The 21644-nt window shown below is 50.2% G+C and overlaps 1 protein-coding gene across 6 annotated transcripts in view; it reads right to left on the reverse strand.

The window, feature by feature from the left end:
- The window catches only part of SIL1 (SIL1 nucleotide exchange factor), a 167310-nt gene that overhangs the window by 137745 nt on the left and 7921 nt on the right, over nucleotides 1-21644 (reverse strand). For all 6 annotated transcript variants that reach the window (XM_077786721.2, XM_077786720.2, XM_077786719.2 and 3 more), the window contains 2 exons: nucleotides 7657-7771; nucleotides 5314-5449 (listed from right to left, as the gene is read on the reverse strand). In XM_077786721.2, coding sequence (XP_077642847.2) covers nucleotides 5314-5449; nucleotides 7657-7761 — 241 coding nt within the window. In that variant the 5' untranslated portion in view covers nucleotides 7762-7771. The remainder of the gene's footprint in view (nucleotides 1-5313; nucleotides 5450-7656; nucleotides 7772-21644) is intronic.

The raw sequence follows: 21644 nt of genomic DNA on the forward strand, positions 1-21644 counted from the left end.
CCTGAAGCTTCAGCCCTGGCACTTCTGCCAAGGACTTGGAATTAGGCACAAGCCAGTTTTAGGGACTGTGCATCCTGTGATGTGAAGATGAGAGGCAAAGAAAAGCCCACAAGGGTAGGAAGCTGAGAGAGGAGCCCATGAAGGCAGCTGGCAATAAAAAAGACAAGCACAAGATACATTTAGGAGATGAAAAGCCTCCTATGCAAGAGGTCAGATTGAAAACAAGCAGAGGCAGAGCTACCAGAGACCATAATTCAGCTTCCAAGCACTGAACATTTGCTCTCAAGTCAGCCTGGCCTTTCCTACCTGCTGGAATCATCCTCCAGTTCTCCTGTTGCTGGCCAGACAAGATTATAACAACCCCAGATTTGAGATTTCTCCCCTCTGCACATCACTAACAAGTAATTTTATAAAGAAACCTAGAAAAGAAGCATTTCATCTAGTATAGATGAGGTTTTTAAAATTCCATTTGCCTTCCCTCTATATGCAAATCTATGCTGATCTGATGAGGCTCCTATTTCCTGGATTAGACGAGTCAAATTTTGCAAAAACGAGCATACCCTGGTGGTTTCACTCTGTATTTCACAGCCCTCTCTTGACCATGCTGCCATAAATATATCAGAGACCTGCCCACCACTGTCTGAGTTAGGTCTGGGTCAGCGAGAAGCCAATGGTTTGGACAGTGATTAATTCAGCAAAGCAATTAGCAAGAACTGCTGCAGCTCAGGACATCCCAGCGAGCAGCAGGAGCAAGGTCTACCTTGTGTGAGGACGCTCAGCAGCAACCACATCCCCACCATGGGCTGTGGGACAGGCCTGGCACAGATCCCTCCTGCCTCCTTCCTCCCCCTGCTTCAAGAACCTCTTCTCAGCTTAAAGCAGGGCTGCCTCATTTGGCCACCGAAATCTCCAGGAAGACAAGACTGCCAATGAAACTGGACCGAGTTCTGCCCATCCTCATCCTGTTCTTTCCACAGCAAGTCCTTCAAAGCAGCCTCTGAAAACACCTCCCCGACGTGGCTGCCTGGAGAACTGTGCTTCCACAGGTGTAAAACCTTGTTTGAGCAGCAAATGAGACGGGAGAAGACCTGTGACAAGCAGGAGCAGCAAAGATAGCCTGAGGATCCGTGAGAGCTGCAGCCATGGATATTTAAATGCCAAGCAATGTATCACTGGCTCCCTGCTGAACATAAGGTGGTTTCATCTTTGCAGAAGCAGCACCAACAGCATGTTCACATCAGCTTCACTCTGGCAGCCTGATCAGCAGCAGCAGCTATGGCTCCTTGGTTTTTAACTGTGAAATAATCGGGCACTTCAGAAAATTACTCTGGGCAGCACAAACACTGGGGAGTCACTGCAGATTCAGCTCTGCAAGGCAGAGCTTTAACCACAGCGAAAGTGCAGGCCAGCTAAGCTCTCTGCTCTGCCCTGAGACATCCATCCAAACCCCAGAGAGATCCACGCTGCACCATTCCAGTCACAGTGCCAGGCTCTGCTCCATCCCTCCAGTCTGCAGGGAGCTGCTCTGCAGCAAAGGCAGCCTCCCTGCCCCACTGCTGCCTGTCTGCAGAGCAATCTGTAAATATTTTGATATTGGGCAGAGGAGATTCTCACTTGTCCATCTGGATTGGAAAATGGACTCATTAACTCCCAACTGTCAGCTGGAAAACCTGCCAGAGGGTTTCTGCCACATTATGTGGCAGCAAAGTGCTGCTGCCACAGGGATGGGCAGAGCAGAGGCCCTGTGTAGCCTCAGCTCTCCCCATATCACTGCTGGGGGGGTGATTAACATCCTTTTCCTTTCCCAATTAAACCCCTGCCTCTTACATCCTTTTTCTGAATCTTCACAGCAAGGTCTTCCCAGAGGAGCCACTGCTGGGTGGAAAATTTCCCACCCTAATGCTGGGTGGAAAATCTGTTGTTCAGTGATACAACAAGATGGTCAGAGCAATCCAACTTCCAATCATCATCAGGAATGCTAAACAAAATATTGGGAAATTTGGTGCCCAAATAACAAAAGTAAAATGATGTTCCAGCTCCCAAGGGTACTATCACCTGGAGAAAGTGTATTCTGAACAAAAAAAGACAGCAGAGGAAGCACAGCTCCAAACAGACTCTGTTACCTGACCATGAGGAGTCTGAGCAGGGGTGTGAGCCTTCATTCAGAGGACACAGCAATCCCACTCACTAAACCCCAAAAAACCTCCAGGTTCCTGTGGACTCCAGCCATGGACAGAAGGAAAAGTCCCACAGATGATGCCCAAAAGTCCAATAGCAGAGGTGCTGGAAGCCTCTCTAAGGCACACATCTCCTTTCAGTCTAAGCCCTGCACCTGGTGCATTATTTAGTGCCAAGGAGAAAGAAGCAATGCCTAACGAAGTGTTAAAGGGCTTTGGGAAGTTTCACCAACCTTTCCAGAGCCGTCAGCTCTGGCTGCCTGGCAGAAGAGACAGCTGATCATGCTTCCAGATTACAGGCAGCACAGCTCTTAGGGCAACTGTCTCTCTGTGTTTGCATCCAGCTACCTCCAGCAGCTTGAAGTGTGCTCAAAGTGCAAGGAAGCACTTGATCAAAATCCAGCTCACACTGTAGACAGCGAGGAACAAGCGCCCAAAGCGTTACAGACACAATAACAATCAAATTTGGGGTGGATTTGACAGGTTACAGGTTGATGACACTGCTGCAGTCCCGGTGGAAATATGGATTGATGCAATTAGCAACAGGGAACTGGAAACTCAGCAGAGGAAAACTGGGAATACATCTATAAAAGATGAGCTGCTGCACCATTGTAGAGAAGCACAAAAATCCTGCGTGAGCTCAGAACAGGAACAAGTTGAAACAGGAGCGAGATGGGCGAAGCGCAGCTCCAAGCTCCCTCCCAGTGTTCAGAACTGTAGATCCAGATTCTAAATTCAAACATTTGCTTCCCCCAGGGAGACTGGCCTAGTTTGCCGCAGGGATACAATGGGAGAGGGACGTGGGAGTGTCCTGGAGAGATGGGCAGCAGAAAGCAAACTGAGCCCAGCCCAGCCAGGCTTTGCTCAGCTGCCAGTGAGTGCAACCACATGGAAAACATGGCAAGACGCAGAAGCAGTGGATGAGACACGCTGCCAAGGTGCGTGGCTCTGCTGCAGGACCAAAAGCTGCATCCCTGAGCAGCCACAGCAGCAGCTCCCCCCGTGCCAGGTCAGCTCCGTGCCCAGCCAGAGCTGTGCTAACACTGGGAAAGGGTGGGCCAGAGGGAACAGGGATGGGCTCGTGCTGGCAGCAGGGTCCCCAGCCTTGGCTAGCACGTGCTGGAGGTGGGAGTGCCAGTCCCCACAGCGATTTCACTCGAGGAACCCCCAGGAGACAGAAACCCAGGCTGGCAGCAGGAGACCGAGGCAGGCTCCTCTTTGTGCCATGTCCCCAGTGCTGGGATCTGTAGCAGTCAGAGCATGAGGCAGCACATCATTTAAGTCTTTACAAGAGTAACCAAAATTACTCTCCTCTGTGAATACTGACAAGCTCCCCACTTCCACAAGCCCTTCACTGCATGTGCCCAACATGGAATAACTACCAAAATGAAGCAGAATAAGGCACCCGAGCAGTGGAGAAGGTGCTTGTGAACAAACCCTGCAATGAGGTTTCTAATGATTGCAAGTATGTACATGTTCTGCTCCAACAAAGCTGGTGGGGATCTGCCAGGCTGAATAATGAGCAGGGACACCACACGCCTTCCATACATAATGGTACAGAAATGGAATATAAGTATATACTGCAGCTCTGTGGAACACAGGGGCTTTTGTAGCCATTTATGTTATACAAAGATTTACATTTGGAAAAGTCATTCTGCTATATCTGGCAGAAATTTCAAGACAAATGGAACCCATACTTATTCACTCAATGATAATACTGAGCATAGGATAAAGCTCTTAAATTCAGAGCACTTTATAAAAATTAATTACTACTTAGTTCACCCTTGTGAGGTGAGAAGGTATTACACCTGCATATACATGAGGACACCAAAGCACAAGTGGATTAAACAGCTCGTTCAGGACCCCAGAGACAGGCTAATTGTTGAAATATGTATGCACACGTGCATCTGTGTGTGTTTGAATGGGTTTGGCCCCTCCAGAGCCTTCCCGGCACATGGAGGCCAAGCTGCTCTGCTGGGCTCCTCACACCACAGAGTCCAGGCTTGTCTAAAGAAAGACACCAACCCAAAGAATGGGAAGAGGCTTTTTGTGGTTTGCACAGATGGAAATAAAAGCTAACTTTCAAACAGCCAAGGAACAGAAAACCCATTGTTAAAAAGCTGTGCAGTGCTCCAGTGACAGCTCCTAATCAGTTTGCCACTGAGCAACTCCACACCGGAGCACAACAGACCTGGGAATCCACGTGCCAGCAAATGTTATAAAACCTGGCCCCTGACAAATGAAGAGAGAGCAAGCTGTTGTGGGAATCCAGGGCTTCCCTCTGGCTGCCCTGGAAGGTCTGGGACCCTGGCAGGGGGTCAGGAACCCCCCTGGACAGAGCCCCCAGAGACACTGGCTGTGATCTCTGTCCATGCAAAAGAGTTTTCAATCTTACAGGATCAATTACAAGCTCTGAGGGTTTGATATGAGTAATAATTAAGTGTGGCACGGGTGCAAAAGTAAAATTTTAGGATTCTAGATTGGGGGTCCAAAGGGGACAAGATGGAGGAAATTTGGTGTGCCTTGTCCTTTTTCTCCTTCTTCATGCCCTCCATGTTTCACTGTGGTGTTGGCATTTTTCTGTTGGTTCAGGCTGGGGACACACTGTCCAACGTAGGTGACAGATATTGGCACGTTCTTGTAAATCCAGCCCAGGGAGTTTCTGGTATTTAATGTTTGTCACATCCCACTGAGGGCAGAGCCCCACACGCTGCCCTGCAGGACAGAGCTGGGCAGGGCAGCAGAACATGTGAGAGATAAACAGAATAAACAACCTGGAAACCAGCACAGACCAATTATGGCTTCTGCTTTGGCAGGGGGCTGACAGACAGAGACTTTCTACAATCTCAGGATCATCAATACCTCAGATTCCAACAGCTGCGGAGCCAGGGACAGAGGCAGCCCCACCCCACAAGGGGGCTGGCAGCCCACTCCTCCTGCTCCAGTGACCTCCTTGGATGCTTTGCCCATGGCCTCCAGTCCCTGCACTGGGTCACCACGTCCTTCTCTTTATGTGAACACCAGCAAAAGCACACATTGTCATGGGAACAAGCAGCTCTTGGAGCGTCTGCAAGGCTCCTGTCAGAGCTGGCAGGTGGCCTCCAGAGGCATGCTATAATTAGCCAGCAGCAGTTACCTGGACGCAGGGTTTGCCACTGATCCGTGGGGTAAAACACTTCCAGGTCTTCGGGATCAGCGTCATCCTCTGTCCCCGGCTCCTTCCCACTGTCATCTTTCATGTCGCTCTCTTCTATTTTTGTAAGGGCAAACTCCTTTTGGAGAGAAGAGATTCAGCTCATTAGCAATTGCATCTGGGTAATTTAGTGCTGGCTGAGAATACAAAATTTTTTCCCTCGCCAGCAGATTTTTTTTTTTTTTTGACATCCGAGATTTTTTCCACATGGTTAAATTTAGATTTAAAGTATATTAAAGGTTAAACATGCATAACTAGCATGACATTTGTGCTGAACAAAGCAACGCAGCTTATTTCCTATTCTAGAGCAGGTTGCAGGTTTCAAACCAGCTCTCACAGAGCCTCACCTGTATTTCAGTCAGAGGCAGGAGTCCTGGATATTATTAGGGTTGTGTAACAGTGTAAGACCCCATTTTCCCCTGCCTAAAAATATGTCAAACTTTTAACTTTTTCAGCTGAAATTTTCCACGGGAGTGGAATGCCTCAAGGCTTGTTGGTTGGTTTGGGGTTTTTTTTGGGTTTTGTGGTTTTTTGGTTGTGTTGGTTTTTGTTGTTTTTTTTTTTTTTCTTAAATGCATTTATTTCAGGCTTGGAGAAGATTTCAGCTAAAATAGTTCAGCTGTTTCCAAAATAGGACACGGGAAAAAAACACACCGAGTTGCCCATGTGATACAAATGTGAGGATCCTCTTCTCCACCCGCTCCCAGTATTCTCAAAGTCTTTTAAAACAATGAGGCAGGGATTTAATCACCACCTCCATGGCAAGTGCAGCATGAGGCTGGCAGAGGTGTGGGACAGCAGCCAGCATGAGCAGCTCAACATTACACCAAGGGAAGAACAGGAGAGAACAGCAGGGGAAAAATCCTTGCTGTGAAAGAAACCTTGGTGTTCAATGGAAAACCTCCCTAGGGAGCTGGTGGGAGTCACAGAAAACTCTGCAGAGTGCACAGAAATGACCTCTGCTCTCACACCAGGCATTGACTCCTGGGTCTGGGCTGTTCTGGTTCCAACAGGAACAGATTAACTGGTCTAGGCTCATCATCCCCACAGCTCAGTGTCTGCTGAAGGGAATATTTTCAGCTTCTGAGATCACCAATTCAGTCACTACTGAAGAATTTGAGATAACCACCCTACAGGGAATGATTAGTCCTAATTGTTTGCAATTAGGATAGAGTTACAGCTCACTTCACGAAGTGTTTGGATCTTAATCCTTAGGATGTTTTCACAGGGAAAAATGTAAGTAAATTCAGAGGTTAACTGGAAATTCTGGGACACATTCTGCCTTCAGTTCTTCCACTCTTTGGGAAAAAATGCATGCACATTCTCTGTCAGAATTTGGATGCTCTGCATATAAATATCCATTTCCAGCCTTGTCTTTCTGAGCAACAGAAATGTCAACCTGAGCAAAACACACACACAGTAGCAATGACAGTGTGGATGTGGCACTTGGGGACGTGGGTTGGTGGTGGCCTTGGCAGAGCTGGGTTAAAAGTTGTACTCAATGATCACAAAGGTCTCTCCCAACCCAGACAATTCCACAATTCCACAATTCCGTGATTGTGGTAATACACAGAGATGGCTGACAAACCTATAGAATGTTTTTATTTCAGCTGTGGAAAAGGACTGCAATTTCAGAAATGCACGAGAAACCGGATCTTAACTTAATCCTGCTTTTGCTGAGTGCATCACAAGCTTGGGATTGTTCAAATTATAACAAATGCTTAAAGCTCAGGAACAATCACAGCCATAAAAGCCCAGGTTCTGCAGATGAAAATCAATGTTAACATTGAGCCAAGACTCAACAGGACTAAAATGGAGTGAGTGGAGCAGTTATTACTTAGCTGATTTCCACAGCTCTGTGATTATCCAGGAGGGAGTTAGTGATACAGGCTATTGTAAATTTACCACCAGGCCTCCCAGTGCTGGATCTGTTCAAACACATAATGGAGACAGCTGATGTTTACCAGCTCTGCTCAGGGAAAGTGCTGGGGTTTAAATGCTCAGTAAGGATAAAAGGATGTGACTTGGTTCATTTAAGTGATGCTGTCACTGCCTGGCCACACTTGCTTTGCAATACCCCATTTTCATTAGCATTTCCAGCAAAAATGGGCAGCACCATCCAAGCGATTCTTCTTTTATGTAGAAATCAGTAGAACCCTTTCTAGTTTGTTTTCATAATTCAAACAGGAGAAAGAGGTTTCCTAAAGAATAATGGGCATTTCCTTAAAGGCAAAAAGCATCCATGTTTTATCAGTCTGAAATCAAGCTGGAGCAGCCAAAACTTACAGGCACTCTGTGGCCCAGGCTGGAGCAGGAGAAGAGCACAGACCCCAGCAGCAGCAGCAGGCTGACTCTGGCAGTGGTGGAGAGGAGCCCGGCCCAAGGAGACATTGCCACCAGCCTGAAATGAAAAGGAAAACAAGCCCCACGGTGTTTTTTTTTTTTTCATTTTCGCAGGTTTCAGGACTCTTTACACAACACTTTGCAACGCGTGGATCAGGGGTGTGACATAACAGGAAGCACAACACCTCGAGGTGTGAGCACACACAGCTCTTGGGGGGCTCACTGCTAATGGGGTTTGTGACAGGTAATGCCAAGCAACTTATACTGACCCCACAGGGGATAATATCTTTCCTGGGAAATATGTGCAGACCTGCAAGACTTGTTTAAAATGACTGTGTCAGTGCAATGGATGACAGCTACAGGGAAAAATAAAAAACAGTGCAATCCCATGAAGGCTTTTTATGCCTGTGCCTCATTTTAAGCACAGAAGTAGCTGCATTAATTCAAATTAAACAAAACGACCAGCTGTCCAAGGATCAAGGGTTCATCTAATCCATATGTAGGTTTTTCTTGGGGAAAACAACATTTTGCAGAGGTCAGCAAGGTTTACTTGGTGGTTCCTACAGCACAAGGCTTTCCCTGCTGCTTAGAGCAGAGGCTCAGCCCAGCCATGGGGCCAGGAGCTCAAGGGGGACCAGGGAGGAGAGCCATGGCACAGAGCCACCCTGATGGACCACAGAGCTCCTGCTGAACAGAAGAGGGGAGGATGAGGGGTTCTGCTGTCACAGGTGCCAGTGCCCAGGCACAGAGCTGTGCCCACCCTGCGTGTCAGCACACACACGTGTGCCCCCAGTGCCTCACACAAGGCTCGGGATCCACCTACAGCCCCCAGCTCGCTGCTGGGCTGGGGAGTGCAGCAGCCTGCCAGCACACAGGCTGCACAAGTATTTCCTTTGATTGGCTCTAAATTTACATGCTGCTAAATTAAACTAAATGAGGTCTTTTGAAAGAAGATAGGACTGATTAGTTCCGTTCAAACACTCCTTCATTACTCATCCCTCCATCAAGTCTGCTCCTACTCCTATCCAGGTTTTAAAGAAGTTCCTCCCCTACACGCAGTCTGAAATATCTTGCTTTGCTGTCCATCAGGATGGCACATCAGATAGCAGAGTTCTCCTTCCCTGAAGCAACCAACAAAGCAGAAAACCTGCTCACAGCAGCACCCAACACCAGCTCCTGCCACCAAAGAGCCTCTGCCCCCAAAAGCCTTCAGGGACATGGAGAGAAGCCCCCTCTCCTTCCACGCTTTCACTGGTACCTTTTCTCTTCACTCCACTTTGCTACTTCTTCCTCTCCCTGCTTGGTTTTTGCCAGAAAAAGAAAAAGCAACCCCCTAAACCCCACTGGTCATGGTGGACAGGAGCAGGGAGCAGAGGTAACAGTGCACCTGATCTACTTCTGCATCTTCCAGAAACTCCTGAGCACGGTCTTCCTGAACAGCAGCCTCTACCTCTGAGCCACCTCTACCACATCAACTGCCTTTTTCTCATTAATTGATTTTGGAACAGATCTGGATTTCTGACACCCACAGCATCCCTGAGCAATGAGTTCCCCTGCTTAACTCACAGTGCAGGAAAGCATCACCTCCCCTTTCATCCTTCAGTGCCTCTTCTTTTCTAAAGGGTCAAAGAACCACCTCAAGGACCCACAAGCCCTTATTAAACCACAGCTGGAGTAGAAGAAAAACACCCTATTTTCATAAGCCAACTGGTGGCCAGAGCCTCCATTTCTCTCCTGGGACATGGCCAAGCAAAACCAAGTTACAACCAACACCCAGGCTCCTGAGCTGGCACACCCACAGCACAATGCACAGCCTCAAACTCCCTCTGCTCCCAGAAGATCTTGATCCTTGTGCCCTTCTGGACAGTCCCACAGTCATGACCTCAGTCCAGTGTGACCACAACACACAATTCCTTCTCATCTCAGAATGAACTGCTGCTTTTTACACAGGAAGCAGGTTTTTGGGCTTGGCTGAGGTTTTTTTTTTTTCAGTTATAAAACAAGCAGCAAAACTGGAATAATGAAAAATAGATGTATCCCTCAAACTTTATCTGCAAGCCTGGAAATAAAAGAAGGAAAAAAAAAAAAAAAAAAAAAAAGAAAAATTCAACAAAGCAGTGGCTGAAAGCAAACGCACACTCCCAATAAAAATAGAGCTCACGTGTACCGAGGAGGCTGCTAGTAAATGACAGCACAGCCTCTTTCAAGCCTCCAGCCTCCTGCCTGCCTGGCAGATGACATCTGCACAACAATTAGCACTTTGCTTCGGTCCCAGGTAGGCAGGAGGAGCCAACATGTGCAACAGGGGTCTCTGGAGCTCCTGGAGAGCAGCCTGCACAGGCTGACATCTCCTTACAGAGGGCAGGAGAGGATTTCCACACTGAGTGCTCTGTGGACACAACGGATGTCCAGAAACAACCCTTGCAGCCTGTGAAGAAGAAGGGTGGTCATGGTGACCCCATCTGCACAGGGAATGTTTGCTAGGATTTGAGGGTATCTTTGGGGATCCAGCACGTACAGCAGCCAGGCTGAACTAGGAAGGCCACAAATTCCCTTTGTGCAGAGTGGAGGGGCTGATTTTTTCCTTAACAATCCTTTTTTGTCAAACAAAATCAGATACTAGGGAAAGAGCAAAGGGTCAGTCTCCGAGAAGTTTCCACTGCTGGCAGTAAGCCTCCTGTCAGAGGAGGAGATGTTGCTGGCTGCAAGGTTCTGCTCCACAGCTCCAGAAATCCCTGTCTGTGCCAGCGGCAGCAGAAGCAGCAGCCCAGAGTTGTGCCCCCATTAGCAGGGGGCACAACTAAGGGCAGAGCTGTGCACAGGGAGCTATGCAGCTCCCACAGTCCCAGTGACAGCTCCAAGGAAGCCAGCGAGAGGAGCACATTTCAGTAATGCCTCCTGCTGCTGGCTCTCACATCCCAGCACCGAACCCACGCTGCCCGTCCTGTGCCACTCCAACAAATCCGCGGGAACCTCATCTGAGCTCTGATCTGCTGCTCCAGGAGAGAACACAGACATCCCAGAGCTCCGCAGCCCCAACATCAGCCTCTGGCTTTGCAGCCAGCTGGAAGCCGAATTCCGGAATCACTGAGGTTGGAAGAGACTTCCAAGACCATCAAGGTCAAGCTGTGTCCCATGCCCATCTTGTCACCAGCCCAGAGCACTCAGTGCCACCTCCAGTCCTATCCAGGACACCTCCAAGGATGGGGACTCCAAACCTCCCTGGGTAGCCCCTCCCAAGGGCTGACCACCCTTTCCATGGGGAAAGTCCTGCTGATGTCCACCCTGAGCCTGCCCTGGCAGAGCTTGTAGGCCATTTCCTCTTGTCTTGTCCCTTGTTCCCTGGGAGCACAGCCCGACTCCAACCTGGCTCCAGCCTCCTGGAGAAGGTTCCCCCTGAGCCTCCTCATCTCCAGGCTGAGCCCCTTTCCCAGCTGCTCCTTACAGCACTGTCCAGTCACTTCCCAGCTCTGTTCCCTTCCCAGACACGCTCCAGCCCCTCCATGTTTTCTTGCCATGAGAGCTCAGAACTGGACACAAGATTTGAGGTCCCTCAACAGTGCCAGCACAAGGGACAGGCACTGGTCCTGCTGCCACCCCAGTGCTGATACAAAAATACCAATTATCTCTAAGAATAAACAATAGCAAGAAGCTAATCCTTGTTTTCACCTAGGGATGACCTGAGGGAGCAGGATTGGTATTACAGTCATGCAAAACTGCCTGCAGATGAACAAATTCCGGCCAGGTTTCTGTCCAGCAGCCTCACTGAGATGGCAAGGGGAGCACCAGCAGCACATCATGTGCCTCCCAGCACAAAGCACCGACAGAGCTGCCTTGCTGAGGGCAGGGCAGAGATGGGAGCCCTCAGGAACACGGCCCAGGCACTCCAGCTGAGCCACGGCACAAAGACCTGCCCGCACTCGCAGCCTCTGCGGCTGAAGAAGTTTCCTGGGCAACAGCAGCTCAGGGAATGATCTCCAGCCAGCAGCGCTGTGGGATTGGAGAGGCTCTCAGGACACAGAGGGCACGCACAGCGAGCCAAGATCCCCTTCACACGCAACGTCCTCCTAACGGGTGGCACCCACGGCCGAGCCCACTGTGACAGGCTGAGTGATGTGCAGTGCCACGGAGAAAGAGAAGGAAATGTAGCTGACCTGACCTGCAATTTTCCTCCTCTGAGCAAGAGGGTCCCCAGGTCTGTGAGGAGCACTCATGTTTGCTGGTATGCCACAGACACCTTGGGAGTACCCTGTGGCCAGCTGTCCCTCCTGCTTGATGACTGTACAGCTACACCAAGAGGTGAAAGAGGAGGTTGAGAGCTGAAATTCAGCCCGTGTCTAGGACAGGAAACAGCTGGTGGGCAAAGAGAGGATTACTGGGAGACCACAGAGGATTATTGGGAGGCCACAGACTTATGCCTTTCCTCAGTCACTAGTTAGGTCTGCACAATCCTGTGCTTTCAAGAAGGACAACCTGGACACACCATCAACTGAGGTGAATGCCTGGGATGATCTCAGAAACTCTGCTCCAGGCATCCTGTCCTCAGGAAAGCACCCCAGTGCCTCCAGTGGGTGTCCCCAGCCCCACTTCAGTGAGAGCCCCAAGCCCTTCCAGAGGGTCCCTCCTGGGCACAAAGCCCAGGACCGTAGGACAGCCCAGGGAGCAGCAGTTGTTTCCAAGCCTCCTCACACCTCCAGGATCTCAGTGGAGAGGGTGTAGCTGCCATACAGACCATTCCATTCATGTCACTTATGAAATTGCTTTAAAAAAAACATTTATTCTTCTTGCTTGCTCCTCATCATTTACTCCTACTAGGACTCTGCTCTGGCGTGTTAAAAACACTCCTACACAAAGGGAAAAGTTGTGGGAACACCTTCTTGCTGCCTACAGGGAACCCACACAGCAAGGAAGCCACACTTTGGGGTTGGCAGGAATAAGCCAGGCTGGCTGGGCCCAGCCTGAGCACAGCAGCAGGACCTGCTCCCACCTGCAGCTGAGGCCCTCTTCCAAACTGGAACCAGCCCACAGGAGGGAATTGTGACACGGCACAAGGCGGGAGGGGCAGGATAACCATGGCACAAACACATGTTTACAGAGCTTTGGCATCTACCGAGCACTCATACAACCTTTGTAACCGCTGCTAACAAATAATAACAATAAATATTAATAACCCCTCCAGGCTACCTGTGCAGCCATCAGCTCACATCAGCCCCTGGAGCAGCAGCTTGGCCACGATGCCACCCAACACATCTCTGGCAGCACCGCCAGGTGCCAGGAGCAGAACAGGGACGTGCCCAGCAGCAGGAGACAGCCCAGCAGTGCCCGGGCACGGCGGGGGCAGCTCTTGGCACCAGCAGCTTCACCAGCACTGCCACAGCTCCCCCAAGAGCAGGGGAGGGAGTTGTTGTGCATCACCTGGACAAAGCCAGAACCGCCCCTTCTACCCGGCCACAGCACCCCCGACCCTGCTGTTTATACAGCTTGCACAGTTTAACACTGAGCATCATTTAGTCTATCATTTAAATGAACTTAATTAATTCGTTCAGCAAGCTGCATTCACACAAAATGCTGCTCTCCAGAGGGCAGGAGCACAGCTTTGAGCTGGGGTGGTTTGAAGCCTGAGCAAGGCTGCCCTACCCTCCCCACTGCTCGTTAGCAGCCGTGGCACAGGGGCCACCCTCATTAGTGCTGCTGGCAGAAGGGGCCACGCTCCACCATGGCTCAGCATGACCCCAATTCCACCAGCTGCCTCCCCAGCATCCCTCAGACCCTCCACGCCAGAGAGAGACTGCTGAGTCCAGGATGGGGGATCTTCTCTGTCAGCATGGAGTGTGCAGAAGCAGAGCGTGCCTCAGAGATCAGAGGCTGAATTTATCATTTATTATTTATAAGCAGTGCATCTATCTGAATTTCTGGCAGCTGCTCTCGCAGGGCTCTGCACTGCCTGCACACCACATGACGCTCTCGCTCCTCACAGCTCTGGGGTTGGCAGGGACCTCTGGGCCTACACCAGAGTGCTGGTGCTGATTTGCTCCAATTTAGGACTTTAAGACTTGCCTGGAGATGAGAGATGCACAGGGACCTTCAGGACAAACATCTTTCTGAAAGCTGTCACATTGCCTGACCTCAATCACATGAAACAGCTTTTCCCTTCCTCCTCACCTCCCCATCACCCCAACTCCCAGCTCTAAACACCTCTCATCCTGCCTGTACCTATTCCCTTCTCCCACTCTTTGCTGCAATTTCCCATGCACATACAATAAGGGATGTTTTCTCCCCTCATTCAGATCTATCCTTTCCATCAGTTCCTGTTTGCAAGGTGACACCTTGCCTCACACTATCCCAGGAATCTCCCAGCATTCTGTGTGGTTTTATCCCCTCTGCTTTCCCAAGTTTGGAGAATCTAACAGGAAAGAAAGTGTGCAAGGTCCCAGAGAATCCTGATGTCCCACCGCAGCTGGGCCCACGAATTGCCAGAGTTTTAACTGGCTTATTCCCAGCCTCTCTGGAAACAGCTTTTTGTATTTTCCAGGCTCCTGCTGTTCACCCGTGGTTCTCATAGGGAATAAAAACCTCCTTCTCCTGTCAGATGCCAGCTTCCCTATAAAGAAACTCAATTAAGAGGTTAAGAAACCATGAAAAATTCCTGCTCAGTGTTACAGAAATCCAGCGGTGATGGATCCAGCACACGACTCCCACAGCAGCACCCACACCACACCTCCTGCCCAACACAACCATCCCTGCCCCTGGCTGAATCTCAGCCTGTCCCAGCCAGGACCCTCTGTGCCAGCCCCAGCTCAGCCTGGAGATTCCCCATGGGGACTGCCAAGCCAAGGAACGCCCTGCCACTCCCTGCAGGGCACCTGGAACAGAGGTGCCCCAACAGTGGGCACACCAAGGACTCCTCCAGCCACCCTGTCGATCTGCCAGGAACCATGAGCTGTGAGCTTTATGAAAAATGCATTTTCTCACCTCTCCACAGAGCACCAGTCAGTGGTGAAAGCTCTGACTCCCGTGACAACCCAGGGGACAGGGAGCAGCAGGGAGCAGGATGGCACATGGGCAGCAAACATGGGGCTCGCCTGCTGCTCTGGAAATGTGGTCAGGAATGGCATGGCACAGCAGCTTGTGGACTGATTGCATGGGATGCTTGGCTGGATGTCCAGCTCTGGCTCAGCTCCCACATGCTTTCAGTTTTGTGGCAGGCTCCCAGTTGAAAAGACAGAAGCCACTGGGATCCACCTCATGGGTCAAGCCCAGTCAGGAGCTGCCAGACTGGCAGCAAAACCTGGAATAAACGCTAACAGGCCAATCTCAAACCCACCCCTGAAGGGGAATAAGGAGCTTTCTGGGGATGAACACAACATGCTGCTACACAGGTTCCCTCAGGACCAGTCCTCGCTTTGTCCCCAGTCCCTGCATCAATCTGGACACATCAATCCCCACGCTGGGGCTCAGCTGCTCCATTCCCAATGGAAACCACAGTAACAAACACTGAAGCCAGCAGCAACAGCTCCCTGTGCTTGGATGAAAGGCTTGATGCAAGTTTGCTTTTTCCCTCCCTGCACTGGTTCTTTCTCACTGGTTGCAGAAGATGCCTTTGTTAAGCAATTAAATAAGCCCTGGGACAGGAATGAGCACAAAGGGAGAGCTGAGAGACCATCAGTCTCACCATCCAGAAGTGATTTTCATGGTGGTATCCATTCCTGTATCCCAGCATTTCCCACCAAGACTGAAAAGCAACTCTTGCCCCCCAGCCATCAAAGCTTCCCCAGGACAAAGCCAAAGCAGAACAGCCAGCCACCACAGGCAGCACTCCTTCAACAGGGATTTTCCTAAGGAAATTTAAATTAAAACAAGCCCCAGGGGCTGCAAGTGCAGAAACAAATGCGCAGACACAGAAAGCTGAAAGAGAACATAATTCCTTCCCTCTTCTGTTCTTCATCTGCCACCTCTGCTTTGGGGAATGGTTTGTTGCCTTTTAGAGCTATTTTAGATGTTACTTGCAGCAATGTATGGAGAAAACAGTTGAAATGTGATGGTGCAGCATTCTTTCTAATTAAACAATCCCTCAGGCTCAACAGAATGGCTCCAGTCAAGCCCAGGAATGCAGGTCTGCCTGCTCGGGGGAGATGCTGGCCCCACTCCTCCAGCAGAGCAGAAGGTCTCCCAAGCCCCTCTGGAGGTCTGCTGTCAGATGGCCCAGATCTTCCGCAGGGTTTGTGTCCTTCCTGCTGCCATCCTGGCTTTTTGCCTTGTCAGCCTCTGCTAAGCAGAGCTTTGATCCCCTAAGCAACTCCTGGTTCAGGGACCTTCTCTCCTTCTACTGCCCAAACACGAAGGACATGGAGCTGGAGCTCTCCAGCACCTCAGCTTCAGACAGGAAGGCTTTGATGTGGCACTGAGTGCCTGGATCTGAGATTCCTCTGGTCTCTTCAATCAGCAGCAGAGCCACAGCTTGTGATCCGTGCAAAAGAGCATTTTCCTTGGGAATGGAAGTTCACGCCAGTGTTCATCTCCACCTTGTCATGGCAGAACAAGCTGCATCAGTGCTTCAAAGAGCTCCTCAGCCTTAAATCTTTATAAAACGTTGACTAAGTGGAGAACCTGTCTCTGAACATCTCAGGAATCTCAGCAGAGGTTATGAAACAGCTTTCCTGTGACTGCCTGCACTGCCGCGGGACCCCGCGCGCTGCTGGAACCACAGCACCACACGCCGGGCTCCCCTCACAGGGAACGCTGTGCTGCTCCAGGGACATCTGCACTGCCAGCTTATGGAGAGAGAATAAAAGAGGCAGTAAAGCTCCCAGTCCAAAGGTCCCTCCTGGGCTCCATGACCAGGCTCCCTGCTCCTCAGAGCTGTGGGGTTCCCTCAGGAGCAGTACTTTAGCTCCATCCCCATGGCTCCTCAGCCACACAACTCCAAAACCTGTTCTGAGGAAGGAGAACAGAGATGTAGCCAGAATTGAGTGAATTTCCTCCCCAATTTTCTCTTCCAAGGGACTCTGTTTGTAACCTCAGTACCTTCCAGTCAATGCACTGTTGCTCATCTGGAGCTCAGACCAACAGCAGGAAATCCAGACACTCAAAAGGAAAATCCTTTCATGGACTGGCATATCTCAATAGTTGAGCAGCACTGGTCCACAGAGGGTTCTTCCTTTGACAGTCCTGGCTGTCACTGCACCTGCTGGCTCTGCAAACACCCAAGCAGCAGCCAAAGAACACAGGGACTTTCACTCTCCATGTCTTGGTGTTTGCTGTGAGATAATTGGCAAAGCCAAGAGCTCAAAATCTGCTGTCAGAGTGAGCAGCAGGGTGCCCCCACACACACCCTCAGCTCTGATCAGAGGCACCTGCAGCACCTTCCTCTCTGCTGTGAGACACCAGAACATCTTGAGCAGCTGCCTGTACATCCTGGCGGTGCCATGGCAGGTGGGAACATGGCTCACCCACCACAGGTCTGCCAGACCACATCTGTACATGTCTGAGCTCCTGCCATGACAACCAAAGCCTTCAGCTGTCCCCTCCTGCACACAGATTTTATTCCCAGCTGTTCTGCAGAGCTCCTCCATCAGCTGCCATCTAAATGAAGCTGCTCTGTGAATCCAGGCTGTTTCAGTGACAGCCCCCACAGTGACTTCCAGTGACCACACACGTCACATGTTAAGACAAGCTTTGGCACCGGTCCCAATGAGGGAGTGAGAAATCTCCACGCACCCAGAGGCAGGCAGGGGCAGTTCCTCATATGTCAAAGGGAACAGCAGTGGGAGCAGGCCACATGTTTTCTGAGGCAAGGACCCTGTCATTTATGGAACAAATGGTACATTTATTGTGCTATTCAGGAAGAAATAATAACTACAGTGGCCTCCAGTCTCCAGTTCTTTTAAGTCTGCACTTAAAGAAAGAGCAAAAAAAGACCAAAGCAAGCAAGGCTTCCACAAAACCCTCTGAACTGGCTTTTAGCTGCTGGACAAAAGCGTGGCAGCAGAAACTGCTCTGCATTGTCCCATCTCGTTCCTGTTTTGTAACAGCCTCGGCACTGCAGGCAAAGAACAGCAGCAGCAAAGCCCTGCTCGGGTGCTGGAGGTGCCCGGACCTCCAGCTCCTGCCCTGCCACCGCTCCAGGTGTGCTCCAGGTGTGCCCCAGGTGTGCTCCAGGTGTGCCCAGCTGCCCTGGCATGTGCTGCCTGCTGGGCTCGTTCATCCCAGGGCAAGGAGCAGGGAGCCTGCCTGGGCACCTCTGATGCCATGACAAGTTTTTGCCTTTTCTTTTATATACCTTTTATGTATTCTCAGTGCCCTTAACATGCACACTTGTAATTCCTTAAATCTGGTAAGTTACCATAAACCTGACATTCTGTTAAGCCAGAAAACCAAACATCTTAAAGGTCTCTCAGATGGAGGCTGGAAAGCCCTACACTATCTTGAGAAACCAAGGTCCCCTCTAAAATACATCCTGTAAACTAAAATTATTCCTCTAGTGAGGAATACTTCAAAATAGGAAGATATCATGCTATTTCTTCAAGCCCCTCATTGAGGCATCTTTATTAAATACTCTAATTTGCAAGGCCTATAAAATTGTATATGTGATCTACCGTGTGTGTGCATTTCAGTGCATTCCACCTTGGCAAAGTGGTGCACCATAAAGATTCTTACTAAATACCAAGATAAAAACCCTTTATCCCCTAACGGTGTCTGGCTCTTGATTTTAAGACCAAGGAAAAGGCATCACCTGGTGGGCTCTGTGTGCCCAATGGCATCGAACAGCAGCACCTGGGCTCCATGCACAGCTCCAGGATGATCTCCCAGGAACACATTCCCAGCACACATAACTCTCTGTCTAATCAGGCACTCAGCCCTGTTTCGGCAGAGATTTACAGAGAGGTTTTTTTTTTTCTCTTGGAAGCAATAATAGATGGACAGCAAGAAAGGGAAGAAATTAATGAACAAGTAATCATTCCCAAAGTTGCAAATAAGAGTAATTCCTCACTCTGAGACAACTCTGGAAAACAAGATTAAAATTCTTAGGGGACATATTCTGAAAACTGCAGGTAATAGAACAGATAAAATGTATTTACACTATCTCACAGGGGACATGTACTTTTTATTCTGCTGAGGAATGTAATATTCTGCTGTTCATTGCAGAGCTAAAAGGGTGTCCTAAAAAAAGGAACTTAACAAAGGGTTTTTAATGGCAACTGGGTCTGGTTCCAGAACACAGGTTCTCCTCTGCACCGCAGCCAACCACAACCAGCACCTGCAGACACACCCAGCACACAAACATCATTAATAATCCATGCCACCAGCACCATTATCAACCAGCAGAAGGGAGGCTGGGATGGCAGGGGGGGCTCAAAGCAACTCTCCCTGAGCTGATGTTTCCTAAGAGGAGGAGGCAGGGCTGCCTTCCTTCCTCCACTTCCCCGCGCCCGCAGAGCCGCGGCTGCCAGCAAACAGACTGCGCCTCAAGTAGCCGCCAGCAGAAACAATTTGTCATGTGTCAGATCAAATAAACTCTTATGAGGCCACTGTGCTCCCTGAAGCAGACGGCTGCCAAACTCCAAAGGAGAAATCCAAGGAAGCGAGCTGGCCGGTGTCAGCCCAAGTGCTTGTGGAGCCCAGCACACTTCTTGTTGTGAGCCATCAGCTCCCGTGCAGCACCCCTCTGTCAGGCAGCCACCAGCAGTTCCCATTAGGAACAAGGATTTGGTGTTTAAATTAACACTCCACATAGTCCAGAAACTCCACATTCCCCATCCAGTGGCACAGAACCTTGCTCATCCCAGGGAGGCCTGAGGAATGTTGATACCTGTCAGGTGTCTGGAATGGGCTGCAATGGATTATCACTTGTATGAGCAAGTGCTTCTTCCCTCCCAGCTAGCACATGCTACAAGAATTCCCTCAAAACTGAATTACAGATTACTAATTTTTCATTTTAAATGGTCCTAGAGACTTTTTTTTTGGTTCATTCCCAAGCACCATTGCAGTTTCCCATGCACTGGGCTTGTGCCTTTGTGTTGAGGCCCCTCGCAGGTCCCATTTGCTGCACAATCCTGCAAGAACCACTAAAGCACAGGCCCCAGGCATGTCCTTGTCTGTGATCCTGCTGGGCAGAACAAACCCCTAAAACTGCTGTGGGCCCTTCTGTGAGAATAAATCATGCCAGCAGTACTGTGAGAATCTCAAATCACTCACCTGCTCCTGCAAAGACCAGGCTCAAGCACTCCCTGGTCTGCACAGAGGGCACATCCCTCAGCCCAGGGCTCAGCCACTGGCTCCAGATGTTCCAGTGTGCTCCAGCTGGGAGCAGCCACCTGAGCCCTACCATAGCCAGGAAAGCCTCTCCTTCTATAGATGACAGATAATGGCCCCATAAAAGTGAGTCTGCAAGAGGCCTGAGGTTCCTGGCTGGAAGGAGATTAGTTTATGGCACAGTGAGAGCAGCCACAGGGAGAAAGGCAGGAGATCCAAAGGAAGAACAGGAGAAGCTGGAGGTGTTGCTTCAAGTCACCAGAAAGCAACCTCCTGCCCCAAACCCCAGCAGCAGAACCTCAACAAAAAGAAGTGAGCAAATGGGAAGCCTGGCAGCCTAAAGCAAGGAACAAGGGAAGAACAAGGAATCAGGCACGGGACATCCCCCCACCATTATCAGGGCCAGTACAAACCTCAGCTGTGTGGGGTTTCCCCAGTTTATTTAAAGAGCATCCAGTGCCTGATGATGAGTTATATTTATACGCCTTTTATCTGTACCAGGACTCCTCTCCAGACACAGGGACTGGCACAGAGCACAGGACTCCATCCATTGTTCTGGGAGCCTCTCACCCAGCTCAGAACACAACTCTCAGCTGGCCCCGGCACCAGGAGAGCTGCAAAGGACTCACAGCGCTGCTTCCAGCAAGGAGCAAACACAGGCTGTGCCCTGAATGCGGGAAGTGTTACACCGAGATGCCAGGGAGGAGGAGGAGGTTACAGACTCCAGTCTGTCATTTCCAGCCATGCTTTTCAGGCACTTACAGCTGCACAGACATCAGCAGTCAGGTTCCCCCAGATTCCCAGCCTTTGCATGCTCCAGTTTCCAGCCAGCAGCTCTCTGGACTGGGATCCAGCCCAGCTCAGTGGTGGGAAGCAGTGCCAGCTCCAGGCACAGCCCTTGCCCCCAGCCTTTGAAGGCAGGTTAAGCAGGCAAAGCTTTAGGCGTCAACCCAGGACATGGCTTGAACTCACATCTCTGAATGGAGACTCTTCCTCTGAAAAATTCATGCTTTTTTCAGCTCTCTGCCTTTGAGGGATTTCTGAGAGAATCAAAGGGCTGGAGTGCAGTGGAAGTCAAATTTGCATCGGGTTCCTCAGCAAACTCTGGTTCTCTTCCTGAACAATGGTAAATTCTTCAGACACCATGAGAAAACCAAATCTGCCTCAGCCACCCCATCTCACCCTGCTCCTCAAATCTGAACAAAGGAGCCCATTTACAGCACCAGTGACAAATTTCTTTAGCCAAGAACACGTGTCCAAGTGCCACGCTGTGAGTACTAGGATGGTTCCCAGAAGCCTCCTGCTGACGTGGAACACTCTTCCCCAGCTTCCCCACATACATTCTGTACTTGGTTACCCCATGCTTGCTGGGAGAGGAGGAACAAAATGCACTCCAGAGCCAATTGTTGATTCCTGATTTGAGTACAACCATGGCAGCAACACTATTTTCCCCTCTCCTTCCAAGGCTGGCACATGCTATGTCCAGTTGCCAGAGAGAGGAACCTCACACCCAGCCCTTCTGTTCTGTCACCCTCAGGAGGGCCCATCTGGAGGAGCCATCACACACTAGGTACCAACACAGTATTCAAAACTATGTCCAGAAGCACTTAGATCACCCACAGCTCCTGCTGGAAATTTTCCACAGTGTGAGAGTTTATTTTGTGGGCAGGAAGAGAGCA

This window comes from Lonchura striata, chromosome 13, assembly GCF_050655825.1.
Source record: "Lonchura striata isolate lonStrDom1 chromosome 13, ASM5065582v1, whole genome shotgun sequence".
Taxonomy (NCBI): Eukaryota; Metazoa; Chordata; class Aves; order Passeriformes; family Estrildidae; genus Lonchura; species Lonchura striata.